This window comes from Labrus bergylta, chromosome 10 (assembly GCF_963930695.1).
Source record: "Labrus bergylta chromosome 10, fLabBer1.1, whole genome shotgun sequence".
Classification (NCBI taxonomy): Eukaryota; Metazoa; Chordata; class Actinopteri; order Labriformes; family Labridae; genus Labrus; species Labrus bergylta.
In genome coordinates, this window is record NC_089204.1 from 25,726,084 (window position 1) to 25,744,306 (window position 18,223).

Genomic DNA, 18,223 nt, shown 5'->3' on the forward strand with positions numbered 1-18,223 from the left:
TCTCAGAAATGCACATTTTTGTAACATTATTTTTTCAGTGAGCTGATATGAGAAGTGGACCGAAATTAACCTGCGAGCTTAACAGAATCCACAGTGGTGGGAAATGATGCTTCTGTTTGTTCATGGACAGTATATAAGTGTTGGTGTAGGATGTTGTTGTTGTGTTGGATGGTCTACAATGCAGTCATGCATATTACACAGGCTCATAACTCCTGGTGCACAGATTGTCCTTCTCATTGATCTCTTTGGCATTTGAAAAAAAGGAAAACAGCTCCATGTTTGTTTGTTTTTTAATTGATTTTCTAGATTCATGGGTCACATACAAGGTCGGCTTAGAAAAGCAGGCCTGAGCAGCTCGGCCTGTTTTGTTTTTTTACCTTAATTCATCCAGAAGGCTGTTGTTGTTATTTGACTGTTTTTTTTTTATTTTACCTTTAAAGATTTTTTTATTTACTTTATTGAGTTGCAAATAGGGAGAGAGCGATGGGAAAGACATTTGGGAAAGGAGCAGCAGGCCGGACTTGAACCTGTACCGCCCGATTGCAGTACTATAGCCTCCCTACATGGGGCCCCACCAAACTGCTAAGGCCATCTGCTCCCCCCGACGACTATAACATTTCAATGTGTGCATACATTTCTCTTAATATGTCCTGCTGTCATCTGTGTTTCTCTCAAATGAGGCTCTCAGTGGGGAGCAGATGGCCTAGTCCGACCTGCGGCTCTTTTCCGGCATGTCAGTCATTCCCCACTCTCTCTCTCTCTCTCTCTCTCTCTCTCTCTCTCTCTGATTTCCTTCCTTCATTCAGCTACGGGCTGGACGTCAGAAGTAGTTCACTCCATGCCACAGTGTGGAGGGAGTGGTTTGAGAAAGGAAAGATGTGAACAACAAAATGAATGGTTACCTCCATTTACTTGTTTCTGGTTGTGGTATGTTGCACGTTGGCTCACCGTCATGGTTTATACAGGGACATTAGTGTTATTAGTAACACCTGTGCTTTCTGTAACTAGTCCAATGTCAGCTGTGAAAGAGGCTCATTTCTCTGTGGGATTAGTGAGGACAGATGGCTGGACTGAAATTCCCTCACCTGCTATGATTAATTGGTAGGTGACAAATCAAGTGTCTAGACTCAATTATCTAATGTAAAAAAATATGTTAACCGATATTTTATCAGAGGTCAACGTCTCTGAAGTGGAGGGCTTATGTGTTAGCCTCTCCTCTCCTCTCCTCTCCTCTCCTCTCTCCTCTCCTCTCCTCTCCTCTCCCCTCCTCTCCTCTCCTCTCCTGTCCTCTCCTCTCCTCTCTCCTCTCCTCTCCTCTCCTCTCCCCTCCCCTCTCCTCTCCTCTCCTCTCCTCTCTCCTCTCCTCTCCTCTCCTCTCCTCTCCTCTCCTCCTGCATTTATTTATTTGTAGTCGTTAACTGGTTCTTCTCCCTCCACAGGATGGGCCTGTACCAGTTTAAATCCTGATCTAACCAGAATGCTCATGTAGTTTTCTCTGCAGGTTAGAGCCGGCCCGAGCCATTTTGGTGCCCGAGGCAAGATTTCAGCAGTTGCCACTTATATTGCAGACAGTTTGACCACCAAAGACAATATTCATCCACTTAAAAAAGCTGGCTTACAGCTTTAAATTTAACAGAATGTCTTTATTTAAAAAATGAAAAATACTTATAGACAAACATTTATAAAATGGTAATAACAGCTAATATTTCTTATAAGTAAATACAAAATAAAATAAATACAAATAACTAGTGTAACAGAACAAACAGTTTAGGGACAGCAGGGGATGGATTTAAATGTTTCTGATTGCATCTGGAGAGAGAAGATGAGCATTTGTGAAAAAATCTGCATTTTATAGTATAGTGTTTTATTTAAATATTATTTTCTCTTCTGAGCAGTACAGAAAACTCAACTCAGTAGTTTTCCTTTCAACCAGACCTACAGCATGCACACATATCTATACAGAGAGGACTTCAACCAGACCTACAGCATGCACACATATCTATACAGAGAGGACTTCAACCAGACCTACAGCATGCACACACATCTATACAGAGAGGACTTCAACCAGACCTACAGCATGCACACACATCTATACAGAGAGGACTTCAACCAGACCTACAGCATGCACACATATCTATACAGAGAGGACTTCAACCAGACCTACAGCATGCACACATATCTATACAGAGAGGACGTCAACCAGACCTACAGCATGCACACATATCTATACAGAGAGGACTTCAACCAGACCTACAGCATGCACACACATCTATACAGAGAGGACTTCAACCAGACCTACAGCATGCACACACATCTATACAGAGAGGACTTCAACCAGACCTACAGCATGCACACACATCTATACAGAGAGGACTTCAACCAGTAATTATTAGGTAAAGATGTGGTGTAATACCGCCATCTTGCGGATGAAATAGGAACTTGTTTTGACACATTTTAATTATCCAATTTGTTCAATAAATCTCAGAGCTAAATTGATGTATTTAAATACATTGGAATATTTTCTCCAATCAATAAACACATTAAGAAAGAACATTTTTAATTCCTAACTCTCTACAGTGCCTGGAATAAGTCTCTGGGATGGACACAATTATTTTCTGCTTACCAAAGAGCACAGCTGGATTATATTAGACAAACTGGCAGCACAGCTTTCTGGATGATGAAGTTGGTCTGACTGTTTCTTGCACTTCGTTGGTCTGGACTGAAACAAACCAAACAACTATCAGATAGATCGATCAATCAATCAATCAATCAATTTTTATTTGTATAGCATCAACTCATAACAAGTGTTGTCTCGAGACACTTTACAAAAAGCAGGTAAAAGACCTTACTCTTTGTCTGTTAACATTACAAAAGATCCTGTCACCGCGTAGTTCCTAGAGATGAAATGTCTGGAAATCTGGTATATTTGTTCACGGTCCTCAGAGGATGAATCTCAAATCCCCTGACTTGAAATAAAGCACTTCAGTAGGATCCAAATGTAAGTTTGCTGAATAAATGCCTATAAACTCCTCTATTTCAGAGGCTTGGAAACATTTTCATTTGTCCGTCAGAAAAAGTTTGGGAACCACTTGTTCATCCTCACACAGCTGCAAGATCTGTAAAAGAAAAGCCCGACCGATTAATCAGCCAACCGATAATATCAGCCGATATTTGTTTATCCAGTGACTATTGGTAGCGACGATTTTTATTTGAGTTTCATTAACTAGCAGTTATTTTTCACCAGCAGAGGGCGCTATATGGATAACAGCAAGCTTGAGTGTCAAGCGGTAATGCATGTACATGCACAGTTACTTTCCATTTAAGTGACCATCTTGTCTTCATTATATCTTTTCTACAGATCAAAGATAGATCTAAGAAATATATTGGTTGATTTATCGGTGCCAGTTTTTGTTTTCTCCCAAATATTGATATCGGTATCTGCCCTAAAAATCTCATATCAGTCGAGCCCTATTTAAAAGAGTGAGCTCTTGATTCACATTGTTATTCTCTGTTATAGTAGGTGCTTGTATCCATCTGGAGGGCGAAGGCATTGACCACAAATTGAGCGAGCTGATACACCTTACGTGTGAATAAGTACAGTTGTCTGTCTTCATCCGCCATAGAAAACAAATCTGGACTGCCTTCAGACAATTTAAGATAATAGAAGGGTTACATAACGGTTATCGTTCATGATCCCATTTCAACCAGCTTCAGCAATCTCTCTCTCTCCATTCACTGCTTTGAGAAATTAAGAGAAGTAAAGTTTTCTATCTTCTATCTTATTTTCTGAATCATACAAATTTGGTTTGTTTCATGAGTAGAAAGTAGAAGACAGACATGAATCTGTCTTCATGAGGTTGAGGCCGGAGTTCCTTTCTAGAAGTTCAAGCTGCGGTTCCACATTCAGATGATGTCACTGTGCGGACTTCTAATGTGGCTTTTTGGAAGGAAGTTAAGACTCATGTATGAAGGCAAGCTTCAAATTAAATCCATTTGGTTTGGTTAATTAGAATAAAAAGCATTCTCTCTCATGTCTTGTTGGTGGGGACGGCCTGCTGCTATGGAAATCCTTCCTGCATCTTATCCCTATATGCTCTTTTGTAAAGCGTCTCGAGATGACACTTACAGCACTATACAAATGACGATTCAATTAAACACCTGAAGTGGTTGTTACTGTTTTACAGATTTATTGTTAAGCAGCATCACATTGCAAACAACGGTTCACCATTTCCAATTGAATGCAACACTATCTTCAAGGTCCCACTACAATGTCAGCAAAGCAAAGATTTCTCATAAAAAGCAGAAGAAAAAAAAAACCACACATCTACCAAAAGCAAAGAACGGTCTTAATGCAGCAAAACAACAAAACCCTCTTGATGTTAATGTTTTAAAGAGCAGACGTACAGTATTTACAGAACACACATTAAAAGCAGACTACTGTACATCTCTTAACTACATTTACATTCTCACACAGAGGCTTAATTTCCAGAGAAAAATAAATACACATCTGATTTCTATTACACAACCTTTTGCATGTCTTAACCCTATTAAAATAATTTTGTGATAATAAAAATCTGGTACAGTATATATACATACATTGGATGCAGGTGCGTGTCATACACACCTGCTGTTTGTCTTTCTTTTTAAATTGGACCGCTGTCGTTCTGAGCCACACATTTGGTCTTTTCTTTACATGCGAGTTTGTTTTGTATTGTGACGGTGCATTCCTGCAGCTGGTCTCACTGGACCCGGTTGACGGGGTTTCCGATGAGCTCCGGGCACTGCTCTTCGCCTTTTGCAATCTTGTCGCACTTTCTGAACAGGTCGTAGTTGATCTTGTCGGTGAAGACGCTGTCCTGTTTGTACTGCGGGTGCGTTGCGACAAACTCCCTCATCCATTTCGCCATGGTCATCAGTTCACCTGTGACGGAGCGAGGAAAAAAATCAGAGTGAGGCTCGGAGTCAAAGTTGCATGAAGAGATTTTCTTTCATTTGATAAAAGAACTTGAATGAAAACGTACCAGAGGCCCGTTTCTTGATGAGCTTCAGGTAGTTTAAAATGGTGCACCTGGTGTCTACATCAACTTCCATGTTTTCCAGATAGCAGTTTAGGATCGGGATGAGGCCCTGAAAGACTCCCTCCTGGTGATGAAAAAGAGAAACAGCAGTTATCATTACATAGCTGTAACGTGCTGTAGAGCTGCGTATGTTTGCTGTGTGCCGTTTTCTCTCTCTCTCTTCTGTGTGCTCCAGGTACTGCTCTCACATTGGTGCAGCCAGTGATTGAGCACACCTGTGCCAATGTAACAATCAAGGCAGAGTGTAAAATGCGAGAGAGCGGCGTTAGCCAGTGTCAGTGGGCGATCCGGCTGCGTGTGGTTCTGACATCACGTCAGCACTTCAGACGCAGTACAGCTGAGGCTATGTGAGAAGTAAGGAAATCACCAAAGTTATTACAACGAATACTGAGGAGATCATGAATGACTCAACAGAAATGTCCACCTTGTGGCGTAAGGGTATCACCAAATTCAACAGGTTTTGTTCTCTGGGGACTAGGAACATGTTTTTAAGAATTTGTCGTCCAAGCCAAAGTGTCGAACGATTGAGCCACAGTGGCATTAAAGAAAGAAAAAATCAAATGCATCCGGTGGAGACAATAATCACCTTTCCGTTGATGATGGTGTCGATGCTCATCAGTGTGTAGTCCTCATTAGAGCCATCGCTGTCCAAACCGTTCTGAGCAGAAGCAGCGCCATCGAGCCCCGGGTTGCAGCCTATTGGCACACAATAGATAAATATATTTGACTCCACTTGGATGGACTTGAAGTTGCTCTTTTTGCTCCGATCTGAGGCGTTCAGCATCAGGATGGACCTGAAGTTAAAACGTTTGGTAACTCACCTTTGAAGATGTCCTTCCTGAAGTAAAACATGCCCTCTTGGACAGCGTTCCTCTTCTGTGCCACCTTCATGTTTTCATCGACCTGAAGAGAAAAATAAAGTTCAGTTTTTATATCATAAGGGGGAAAAAAGTCTAACTTTAAGGATGTGATTTCTCAAGAGCTGTAATGCTGTTTTCACCTTTGACAAGGGGATCAGAAAGTCCAGTTTATAGGACAAGATCACTCTGGTGAGCAGCACAACAAAGACGACGTAAGCAGCATTTTCAAAGTCCGTCAGCTGCACCTGAGAAATAACAACAAGAACAAACCTGGAGTGAGTCTCTATCAGGATCAGAATCAAGGTTTGAGAATTAAAGGACAAGAAATGTGTCTTTGTTTTGGGTTAAAACAATAAACACAGTTCAGTCAGGATCATTTTGTCAAGACCTGATTGCAATTGTTTATATTTGGCGGTATGGATCTGTCTGGGATCTCCCTGCCCTTCCCGTGCATACAAGGAAAGCACAAGACAGGGAGAGAAGCAGCAAACCCAACAGAGCAGGAATCGATGACAAGCATGACATTGATTAAGTCAGAACAGCATGGAAGGAGGAGCTGGGGTGGAGGAGGGTTTCAAATGCGGCTTTCAGAGGGAGCAGCAAGAACAGACAGGGAGTTTAAACAAGGTGGCATGAGTACTATTTGGCCAATAGGATGCTTTGAAACAAATCAGCTGGCCATCAGCTGATGCGGCTTGCGTGCGGTCAGCTGTTACCAAAACTCTGGCATGATAGTAGAGCGTGACGCCGTGACCTGCCTGAACATTGTGCTATACAGACACAATATTCTGGTTGTTTATTTTTAAATGGGCCATGACTCCATGATTGGACACAAACTACAACGTAAAGTCTTGTTTTTGTGATGTATTGTGGTTTATTGGTTTTTACCTCCATGGGGCGGAACTCAACTCTCCAGCCGATGTCGGAGTTCGGAGGTGGAGGTTTGAACCTCATCGTCTGCCAGTTAGTCGACTGCAGGTTCTGTAAGAGAAGAAGTTTCAATGAAATATTCTGCAACACAACAGTCAAACGTGTTGTGTTTTTGTCATTAAATATAACTGACTTTTTGTCTAACTAGTCACAACAATGTTCTCAAAATCCTCACCTCAAAGTGATCCGACTCGTTTTCATCATCCAGGTGAATCTTCTCCTCAAACACAGAGAGGGGATCACGGATGAAGAGGTGTGCTATGTGCTGGGCCAGCGGCTTGTCAATTCCTGCAAACAGAAAGCCGATATTCATTTATCGACTGCACATGACATATCCGTATCTACCGATGACAGTATTAGGCAAACATTTTTTACAGGATCGTACCTGCATCGAGCAGCTGCTTGTAGATCTCCTCATCTATCGTCAGATCGATGTCATTGTACTTCTCGCTGCAGCTCGACAGGTAGCTGTCGATTGAATCATACCTCGACTTGAAGATTCTGTATTTGTTGTTTTTCAAAGGCTGTGGAGTAAAAAATAATTAAAACAAATCACATATAAAGTACAGTTTTACTCTGATATCTTGTGTGTTTAGTTTCCAAAGTTTAGAAGTACGGTAGTTATTCAAACTGCATAATTCTGTTTTATGGTGATGTTCTTCATAGTGTCTACACTACAAAGCTCAAACTATTTAGAGGCCACGGTGTTGTTTTAAAAGTTTGATAAAATGATAGACACAAAATGTCAAATAGATGAACCCATTCCTGAGAGACTGAACGTTCCTCATGGTGTTTTCACACATGCACTTAAATCCAGAAACTTTCTTCATGTGTGAACGGAAACAGACTTTATCCACTCTCTTTCCTGCCAGCCATCGATGTAAGATTTCCACAAGAAGTCAGGGTGAGCGCACGTGAGAATGCAGGAAGAAATGTTCAGGAAAAAAAATCTCCACGAGTGAGCGAGCAGCCGGGGTGATGACATTTCCATCATGTGACCGGTGCGATCTCCATGCACGTAGTAAAACTGCTGCTTTATGTTTTCTGCCAGAATGTTCTTTTCTGCCCTTTTTTTAACGCCTTTATTGTAGAGATAGGACAGTGGATATTCAATCATAGAGAGAGAGAGAGCTGCAGCCTCTGTACACAGGGTGGGCAAACTAAACGCTCCATTCTCAACTCTTTTGTTGAAACTATAAATATTTGTCCAACTACATGTTACTTTGATATAAAGGCAAAAAACTGTCATCATAGCGTCAGACTCTGTCCCTCATCTGCCATCTTTGCGCGTCCTTTCTGACGTCATGTCTGGCCTTCAGAGACCCCCCCCCCCCTCCCAATCCCCGTCTGACAGGGAAAACTTCACGCAGTGAGGGATATGTGTGAACAATCATCTTTCAAAAAAGATTTTAGTGGCAGGCTGTTTCTTGAAATGTTCAGGTGTGCAAACTGTGCATGTGTGAAAACAGCTTCTGACCGCGTTAACTTGGTCTTTTGATTAAATCCTTTTTTTTTTTCCAGCTCTGCTTGCTCACCTTCAGTCCACGCTCTTCCTGTGTCCGGTCATCCACCGAGGCAGAAATAACCCCCCAGCGACAATCAATGTCTGACACATAGCCTCTGTAGAAAGGTGAGGCTGCGCTCAGGGCCATCTGTAAAGTGCACAAACAGGATTCTGTATTGTTAAGTGTTTTATTAAATCACCTGGACAAGACAAATAATAAACGTATCTTGTATTGATGTGAAACTAAGCAACTCATCGTCTTCTCATATTTAAATATTAGATCACGTTAATCAATAATATGTTATATAAAGTCTGAGGAGCAGGTCAGGTGAATGATTAAATATATGACCGGCAGCATGTTGCTGATTGTTGTTTATTGATCTACTCACCACAATGGGGCAGAATGTTGCGAGTTGGTCATAAAGGTACCTCGCCTCGTCGATGCTACACGCCTGGAATGTCACCTGAAGGAGCATCATAAAAAAAGGTTGAAGTGCATTCATAAATCACTCAGAGTGATTGTGTTCAAACTGTGATGTAGTAAAAGGTGGTGTAACTTGTGTTCCACTTGCTGCTTTACAATTCCAATGTGTTGTGCTGCTGCTGCTCAGACAGTTTTGTTCAGTACCTGCAGACAACAGTTGCCCATGCCGAAGCCCATGGCGTCCATGTAGATGTGATCGGGCAGAGCCGCCCTCGCCGATTCACCGTCATCCTCAGGAAACTCTTCCACAAACGGAGATGGAGTGCACTTATCTTTGAAGACTGAAACAGGAAAATAATCACCATAATTACTTTTTTTTTCCCCCATAATGATTCGCTCAATGCAACAAAAAAATTCCAGCTGCTGCACATTTCTGATTCAAATACTATCAGGTTTTATAAAGGTAAAGTCTTCTACTGTAACACATTATCCTACAGCCTTCATGTCATTATCATGTGATTTATGTTTGTTTACATGCTCTTTATTGTACTGCACCCAAGCTGATAATCCACTATTAAACCCTCTTAAGCTGTGGACTTTCCTCGAGTACATGTGTTGTTTGTTTGAATGCTCAAGTGCAGCACAAGATGTAGCAGTAAAGATAATAAGCTTTACCGCTACAAAGTCTCTGTGGTGTTATGTAGAGCGCTTCTGTGTGTGATTTTACACGACTGTAACGTCAAATTAAATCGATAAAAAGACTTAAAGTTAATAATTACAACTATTTTCACACAAGCTGTTCGTAGTCAAACTTACTTGGCACATTAATCGCAACCTTCTCTCCTCTTCTGTGACGTATGTTTCTGGTAAGGGTGCTAAAAAAATGAGAATAAAACACACCTTATAATACAGAAAACAAATCGTTTCATCCACAGATATCGTTATTTGTGGTTTTTAATTCATGTGTATACCGAGTTTATAGAATCCTTTATCTATATTTGTATTTGCCATGTTTGCACACCACGACAAAAGGTCAATTATCCTGCTGGTAAATAGTAGAGAGGTAGGATGTAACCACATCAGTGAAGCGACTACACGACTACACACACACACTGTGATGTGTACCTGAATCTCGGGTGTCTGTTGATGGCTTCATCTGGGAAAAACAGTGACTTTGACACTCCCTTTTCAACAGGAGTCGGTTGGTGCTCCGGTTTGGTGAAACCTGGACAGCCTAACCTTTAGAAAGAAAAAGAAAGAAAGAAACCATGCAGAATGATGAGAGACATGAAACAACAACTTCTGTTTTCAACCATTTATTCGACCGGTGATTTTCTCAATCAATTGTGTTTTTGTTTGATGGAAAATGCACAGTATAACTTTCAAAAAGAGTGTTTTAGATTCCTTTTTTTTACCCTTGTTCACTTTTCTACATGTCAAGTTACAACTGCAGATGATCATGATTGTATGTTTCTGACACAAAATAGTCCTTATTTTGAAGTAGGAGGGGAGTAAGACATGTTATTACAAATTATAATTTAATAAAAATAAGTTAAAGGCTTAGATACTTGTTCTTCTTTTAAAGTTTATTTGTGGGCTCAGACTCAGAGAGAGTGAGAGTGAGACAGAGGCCACAATGACGAGCAGGAACGGAGCCCCAGGTTGAATTCAAACCTGGGCTGCCCGTTGCAGTTACTATCTCTCCATTCATATCTGTTGTGAAGTCATCTGTCGATTAAACAGACCCATTTGTAGAAGTGTAAGATTTTCATGCTGGACCCCACAATTATATTTTTCCTCCCAACACTACTTTTATTTTTTCAAATAATTCAGTACCTTGGGAATGAGGTGATGGTGCAGAGCGTTTCATTCGGGTTCAGGACCAATGAGGCCTCTCGTCGTCTCTTCCCCATGTTTCCCTCCACCGTGTTGAACTCTGACATGGTCCCCCCGTACGGCTGCCCTGGAGTCCCCTCGATCATGTAGCTGCCGTACTCTGGTCTCCAGAGTGTGGGGTGACTGCAGGGACAGGAAAAGTGTTGTGAATACATTCTGCTTTTAAAAGGGGCAGCATGGAGAACACACTCTGGTCCGAGTACCACGGTGACCTTTCTAATTAAAAAAAGATAAGCACTCTGGCTTTATCCCCTGTGGAAGCAGTGTGGTGTATTTGTGCCGCAGAGCGCGGTCTTTGCTGTGTGCGACAGAGGGGCAGTAATGAGGAATTCATCAGCTCCACTATTCCCACTGCCTCTGGTATTTTCCCCCGGCTGAAGTCGGCTCCACAGATTCAGACAGACGTCATGGGCAGCGAGCTAGCATAACACTCTCGAGCTTGTACAAACACATTCACACAGCCTGCAGAGAATTCCTCTTTTTTAAAAGAAATGTTACTACAGTTTAGGCATTCCCAGGGTGACAGAAGTCCTGAGGCAAAACATCCTCACATCGCATTACATCACGGAGATTCACAGCACTTTTCCTCTGTAATTTCTCAACAAACAGATTCACTTTAATCTCGTGACACGTGTAAAAATAACTTTTCCTCGGACTCAACTGCAACACAGATATATTTGTTGATCTGCATTAATTCCATCTCCTATTTTACACACCGAGTATGAGCTCTTCCCTCATTTACGATGTAAAATATCCCAAAGTAACCTGTCTTAACATCTCATTTGTGCCTCTCCTAATCGTACTTTTAATTTGCATTAATGCTGTGGGGATGGTGCAACAGCTTTATGATGTTCTTATCGATTATGATGGTTGTTAAAGACAATACTGTGCAATAATGTTTTGCAAACTATTTCTTTATTTTCTATCATAATGCCATTCAAAAAACAGTTGTGCAATAGATCATCCTAGTCCTATCTAAATAGGCAAAAGGACGTTTGGACACTTCAAAGAGGTTGAGGCGGACACATCTAGCTGTAGATGTTCTCCCTGATATATTTATGGCTGTGGACAAACCTACAGTAAACAAATATTTGCTGTTTTAACTGGTTTTTGTTTGTCTTGGCCAGGACGCTCTAAAAAAACGAGTTTTAAATATTTGGTTAGATAAAGGTTAAAATAAATAAACAAAAAAGATTTAGTCCAGTCCAGTGGTTAGAAGGTTCGCCATGGTCGTTGTCGCAATAGCCAAGGGTTTACCCTCTGCTGCATGTCACACACACTCAACATTTCCTGTCTTTCTTCAGCTGTCCTATCCAACAAAAAGGTAAAAACAAAAAAAATTTGTTAACAAAAATCACAGACAAACTCCTGCACACTGTCAAAACTGCACAATTGCAAACTAGACATAGTCACCTTCACCCTCTGCTCTCTGTTTGTTTGAATAATATATAAATATTTATTTTACTGCTAAAGGACTCGAACAACGCCAGTATTTACCGACATGTGAATCTCAATGGACCGCTGCTGCTCTGGCTGACAGCAGCTTTGGTTAGCAGTTCTCAATGTGTCAAAGAACATGCCGAGGACAGAAATAAATTGAGGAGAGGGTACGACACAGGGAAGCTTTAAAACTCCTCTGGGAGATGTTTGGGCTCTTTTACCGGAAGACAAATAAAATCCCCACAAAGTCTGAACAACAAGACTGTGACTGTGAGAATCAGGAAACAAAAGATTCTTTAGCTACAAGTGAGGAAGGACACGACTCATTGCACTGATTAAATCTCCACATCGAGGTGGTGCCATGACAGGAACAGACTCCTCAGTGGCGGGAACAGGGAAACGGGTCAGGGCGCACCAGTTTGAGCGCTTACAAAAATGTGCACAGCCATCTGAGAACTGCAGAGGAGCAAGACAAAAAAAAGAATTCCCATCTGAGCTCCCAGAGCCCGAGGGACCTGTCAAGAGATGAATTCCAGGTGTGCAAAGAAGGCAGAGACACATGGAGCTAAAGCGTCTCACGTTAAAATGACTGGTTTGGACTTGAAGAGGTTTCAATAGAGATTAGTACAGATGTTCAAAGATGTCAGAAAATGTAACCCAAAGTGTATAATAAAAAATAAAAAAACTTGTTTGACTGGCGGGCTTTGAGCAGAGCACAAAGGACTTGTTCATCAATCATCTGTATCTTATGAATGTTGAGTGAATGCTGAATTTGACAGGCAAAGCAGTGTATGAGCTCATAGGCAAATTCAGTGTATGGGAACACGATGAGACAGACTGAGTGACTGCAGAGCGATACGGCCTGACTCTGCTGTCCTCTACACACCTGCAGCTCCACCTGTGAGTCTTTAAATTAAAGCCGGTGTTGAATGCTAATCACAGGTTATAAAGGCAGATGTTCGGGTGTCATTTTTGTCTTTCCTGCTGTTGATTCTTAGTCTTGAGTTTCTGATATCTAGACCTGAGAGTTTGCCAGTAACAGATATTATTTATATAATGAAAACTTATTGATGGCTTTGAATTATTTTACACACTGTTGTTGATTTTATTGTAACATGTAGGGTTGTCACAGTACCAGAATATGAAACATTGATATGATATGATGAAAACTCAAACAAAATTGATGCCAGTTTTGATACCACAGCAACAACAAAAAATAAATCTTAGGTACCCAATACGAGGTCATTTCTTTTTAACTAACAAAAAACTGCAAGCAAACTCCTGCTGTTGCTCTGTTCTCCTTTCTCACACGGCAGCTTTTGAGTTAATTTGGACTTAAGATCTTTGCTTTTTTTTTTTAAAGCTTGGGTACTCATTAAAATAAAGGAGATTGTACTGTTTTGAAGAAAGAATGTGCAACATTTTACACATAAACTGAACATTTTGTCCGCTCGCTTGTGCTTAACGGTGCGTCCTAATTGATGACTCCTTTCGTGAGAACTACAGCGAGTGGAGGGAGCTGGAGGTGTGCCGCTAGAGGAATGAGGACGTGTCCCCAAACAGCATATTATTTAATGCTGGTGTTTAAGGGCGACATCTACTAGATCAAAAAATCGAATTCTTCCTTTAAAAAACGTCGAAAAGTATCAAAAATGTTGACAACCTTAGTCATGTGATATTAACCCTGAACACCTTCTTCTTTGTGGTTTTAAAACAGTTGTTGCTAGCGCCATCTAGGCCCGCACAAGATGAAGAAATTTGTGCAATAACATTACGCAATAATGATTTTAAGTATAATAAATAAATATTGAACGTGTTTATTACAGTAGATGCTACATGTACATCCTGAATCCAAAAAAACGTATTTCTTTCAGTGCTACATTCATTGTCACTAACTTATCTGAGGGTAGCTGATCGCCTGCGAGCTTCATCTGACTGCATTTAAAAAGCGTTAAAGCAGGGCTAATGTACCAAGGTCTCCGTCTAATAGGAAAAGTCCCCACACGCTGAGTGAGTAAACATTGCTTGTTAACATGAAATCATTTATTGGGTTGAATTCAGACTTATGCATTGTGTTTGTTGTGAATAGTTATAACTCAATTAACTGCTCGGCCGTGTGCCATCCATATTCATGGTCAAGTCCATGCTGGTTTAGGGTGGAGCTCAAAAAATGTCTCGGGGATTTTTCTCAGTGTGGGTGTTGCGTAGGACGTAGACACTGAAAAGTAACTCAAGCGCCCGTAATCGTCAGAGCGTTCAGAAACTAACAGAGCGATGAGAAATAACAACACGGTCAATATTGAACATGCAGAGAGAAACGTCCATTTTCCAAAAACAAACTGAGCAGCGGCCGTCTGTGTAGTTTATCTCTGAGGTCACAGAGGTGAATCTGAGAGCTCAGGTTAGAATTCTTGTGGTCGGGGAGGAGACCGCCAATCAATCAGGATTGCCAAGACCTGAGAGGCGGTATTATCAGTACGAGTGCTTCATGAAAAGGTTGAATCCAGTCTCGCCTGTACTCTTTAAAATACCTGACAGATTGAAACCCAAATACTTGAAATCCCAATCAGCCACTGAACAGCTCAGCATAACACAAAACAAACCTTAACTAACGCGAGCACTGAGGAGAAACTGTTGGTGGTCGAGGTGTGGTCAAATGTCTTTCTGATAAGGAAACTTTCGGAGGTTTAGTTCAACGATCGCCTTCCAGGAAAACGTTGACTCAAACCAAGAATGTTTTTGGAGAGGAAGTGGACGCCTAATTAAAACAGAGATGGCGTCATGTTTGCTACATATCCAGCAGTTGTTAATGTTTGTCGGTGCAGGGCTTACTTACTTGGGGTTGATCAATTCACCCTGCTCTTGGAGAGTCTCCAAAACATCTCCACCGTTCAGGACGAGGCGTACCTTTTCGTCTTTGTCGTCCAACTCCACCAACATGTACTCCACCTAGAAGTGAATGATTGAAGACAAACACAGGAGGAGACGTTACCAACACGCAGACATGGACGGATTCTTTTAATGCACTGCTGCCGGGTCTTAAATCCAACAGAATTAAAAGTGTACGTTTTTCCGAGAGCCCACGGGGCGACCGGCATCACATCGATTCCAATTCATCAGTTATGTTTCCTTGACTTTGACTCTGCAACCCTGTAATCCCCTGTCTGAAAGAGGGATTAATCTATAACAACAGCATTCCACATTGCTGGAAATGAAAACACTTTGTTCAAGCTGAAGCACACTGAAGTTTTGTGGACTGGTGGGCGGCAAAAAAAAAAACTCCAAACGCAAACGTTGTGTGAAGTTCTGAATGAAACGTAAAGTTCTGGACATGCGAAAAGCGAGTCCCAACATACCTTTACACAACGTAACCGAGCTATATGTTTACATTCACTCAACAGGAAGTACACTTTAGTCGCTCTGCATTCATTAGTAGAGTGTAAAGGCCGTTTTGTGAAACTGAATGGTTGGTAAGATTAGAAAGCAGATAACATTTTTTGCTTTTTTAAATGTATGCTCTTTTCTTATTTTGCAGTAAGACAGTTTAGGGTTATTGCATCATGCATACATGCAGCATGAATGATGGATCCAGAACATATTGTATAACAAACTTTACGTTAATGTTTACGAAAAGGGAGTATCTTGTTTTAACTCTGCATGGAGTATTATTATCTGTAGTAAGTTCATAGACGTTTTAGTTTGTTTTATTCCTGAGACTCCACTTTCTCTGCAGACTGAATGCTTCCAATTTGAACGATTCACCGACGGTTTCATTGAGTCCATTTTTAACCTTCTTGAGTTTTTGTTCTCGTGGTACGGTAACCTTTCAGTGCACAACAAAAGATCGTCTGTCCAGTGTTGTTTAAAACAGCCAGGGTAATAATTAGCACTCAGCAGCTTTTCCCCTGCAAGACTTATTGAACAGACAACTTGCGATGAAAGCAAAGTCCCTCGGCCCTCGGCTCTGACCCTCCTCTCGCTCGGAGGTGATTTGCTATTCTCCCCTTTGGTCGGAGCTACAGGCGGCCCAGGGCAAAGAGCAATACATTTCCATTTGTTCATAGTGCAATTAATGCACTTCTTAATCTTCTTTAAACCACGACTGCACTTTCCAGCAACACTTTATTGATCATTTTCTTTTCTTGGTTTCAATCGGATTGTGTTGCTCTTTAATTTGTCTTTTTTTATAAGTTGTGTTGTTGCCCACTGCTGTAAATCAAATCTTCCTTTGAGGGACAATAAAAAGGTTTGAAGGTGCAGTGACAGTGACAGTAACATGTTCATACTGATAGACAGTAAAATGCAAAGCCATTTTTTTGTATTTGCAATATTAATTCACCTTAGTATATTCTTTATAGGCGAGTTATTCATGTTTTTCCCTCTTATAGTTATCGTGTAATTACAGTGTATTATCCTATACCTTATAATAACCTGCTAGTGCTGCAACAACATTACTCCAAGTCTAATCATAATAAAGTGTATTTATCTCTACATGAATCTGGCTATATCCAATAAAAGGCCATTATTGCATCATGCACAACCACCCTGACCATGCAGCAGCAGCAGCAGCTCTCTCCACATGTCACTTTATTCAAACTTTAAAAACAGTCTCTTACCTCGTCTCCCCATTTCAGCACATCCTTCTGCCTTTCCTTCACCTTGTTGTAGATGTTGAGGAACTGAATGATGCCATGCTTTCTGATGTGGTCGGCATACTTCTTGGTTTCTTCCCAGTTCAGTGGAGACCCCTGTGACAGTAGACCCATGGCACACACACACACACACAAACACAAACACACACAAACACACACACACACACAGGCTGGAGGATGCACAAGCTGACGGCCGCTGTCTCTTGCTGCTTATATAAAACTTGCACGCCGTGTGTTAGCTACCTAGCTAGTTAGTCCAGTTCTGGGTGCAGACAAAACGCCGGAGTCTGGATCCTCAGGGTGCCGCCAGGTGGGTTTTTCACAGCCTGGTGTAAAGTGTCGTGGTGTTAAGCAGCGTGCCCTGAAGGCAACCTTAGCTGGGCATCCACAAGAAAAAGAAAAAGGCCCCTGCTCATCACTTGCTAATGTCTGGTTAGCTCGGCACAAACCGAGAGGTGATGCAGAACGCTTCTCCTCCTTCCTGCAGAAAAAAACCCGAAAGAACCCCGAGGAGTTCACCGGTACCGACTACAGACTGAAGCCCGTCAAAACGTGGAGCCCTGTGACTGAATGACAGCCGTGTCGTCGTGTGTGTGCCGCTGCTGCCAAAGCCGGAGTCGTCGCTGTCGCTGCTGCTGCTGTGTGTATGTGTGTGTGTGTGTGTGAGTGTGTGTGTGTTGTACATATATGAACACCCTCCTGGCTTTTCAAACACGTGATGCCGTCAGGCGGAGCGCAGAGCGGGGTGACGTCACTATGACTCAGCACTCTTCTCTAACTAGGCTCCTCCCACCAGCCTTGTGCCAAGTGAAAATCACAAGTACTTTGTAAAACAGCAAAGTCACGATTAAAAAAAGACAAATAAACTAAAAAAATAAAAATAAAGGAAGGCAACGGATAGAAAGTCGTGCAAAAGGTATCTCTACCTGCTCAGATGTTAAATAACCTGGACTGTAAAACACAATATAACGTGCAATATATTTATCTGTATAGTATTTTTACTCATAGTTTTTCTTTTTATATCTATTTATATCTGCACCTTATTTTTATTTTTTATATGTAAATACATGCTGCTGTTTTTATCCTGCACTACAACGAGCCAAATGCAATTTCGTTCTTATCTGCACTGTAAAGTACAAGTTTGAATGACAATAAAGAAAGTCTAAGTCTAAGTCTACCCAGTTTGTATTTGTGATCATGTTTTCTTAAATTTTTGGCACTCAGATTGTTTTTTTTTGGCATTTTGTGCATTTAGTAGTGAATAGAGTTGGAAATCAGGGAGAGAGAGAGTGGGGAATGGCATTCAGTAAAGGAGCCACAGGTTGGATTTGAACCTGGACCGCCCGCTTGGAGGACTATGGCCTCCATACACGGGGCACGCGCTATAACCACTGTGCCACAAGCGCCCCGACTCTGAGATTGTTTTAAATAAAAAGTGG

At 41.5% G+C, this 18,223-nt stretch overlaps 1 protein-coding gene across 2 annotated transcripts; it reads right to left on the reverse strand.

The window, feature by feature from the left end:
• Nucleotides 1–4,164: 4,164 nt before the first annotated feature.
• On the reverse strand, nucleotides 4,165–17,453 carry gclc (glutamate-cysteine ligase, catalytic subunit). Of its 2 annotated transcripts, none has more exons than XM_020654878.3 (16): nucleotides 16,749–17,452; nucleotides 14,969–15,081; nucleotides 10,633–10,815; nucleotides 9,922–10,035; nucleotides 9,613–9,671; nucleotides 9,001–9,137; nucleotides 8,762–8,836; nucleotides 8,404–8,520; nucleotides 7,254–7,392; nucleotides 7,044–7,156; nucleotides 6,827–6,919; nucleotides 6,079–6,183; nucleotides 5,900–5,981; nucleotides 5,665–5,774; nucleotides 5,022–5,142; nucleotides 4,165–4,921 (listed from the first exon to the last, which is right to left on the reverse strand). In XM_020654878.3, the coding sequence occupies exons 1-16, from the start codon at nucleotides 16,896–16,898 to the stop codon at nucleotides 4,740–4,742; spliced, it is 1,893 nt and encodes a 630-aa protein (XP_020510534.1). In that variant the 5' UTR covers nucleotides 16,899–17,452; the 3' UTR covers nucleotides 4,165–4,739. The 2 variants fall into 2 exon arrangements, 1 of the variants encoding a protein (XP_020510534.1); XR_003809732.2 differs by lacking the exon at nucleotides 4,165–4,921 and adding an exon at nucleotides 5,267–5,421 and having other exon boundaries at nucleotides 16,749–17,453.
• Between the last annotated feature and the right edge of the window lie 770 nt (nucleotides 17,454–18,223).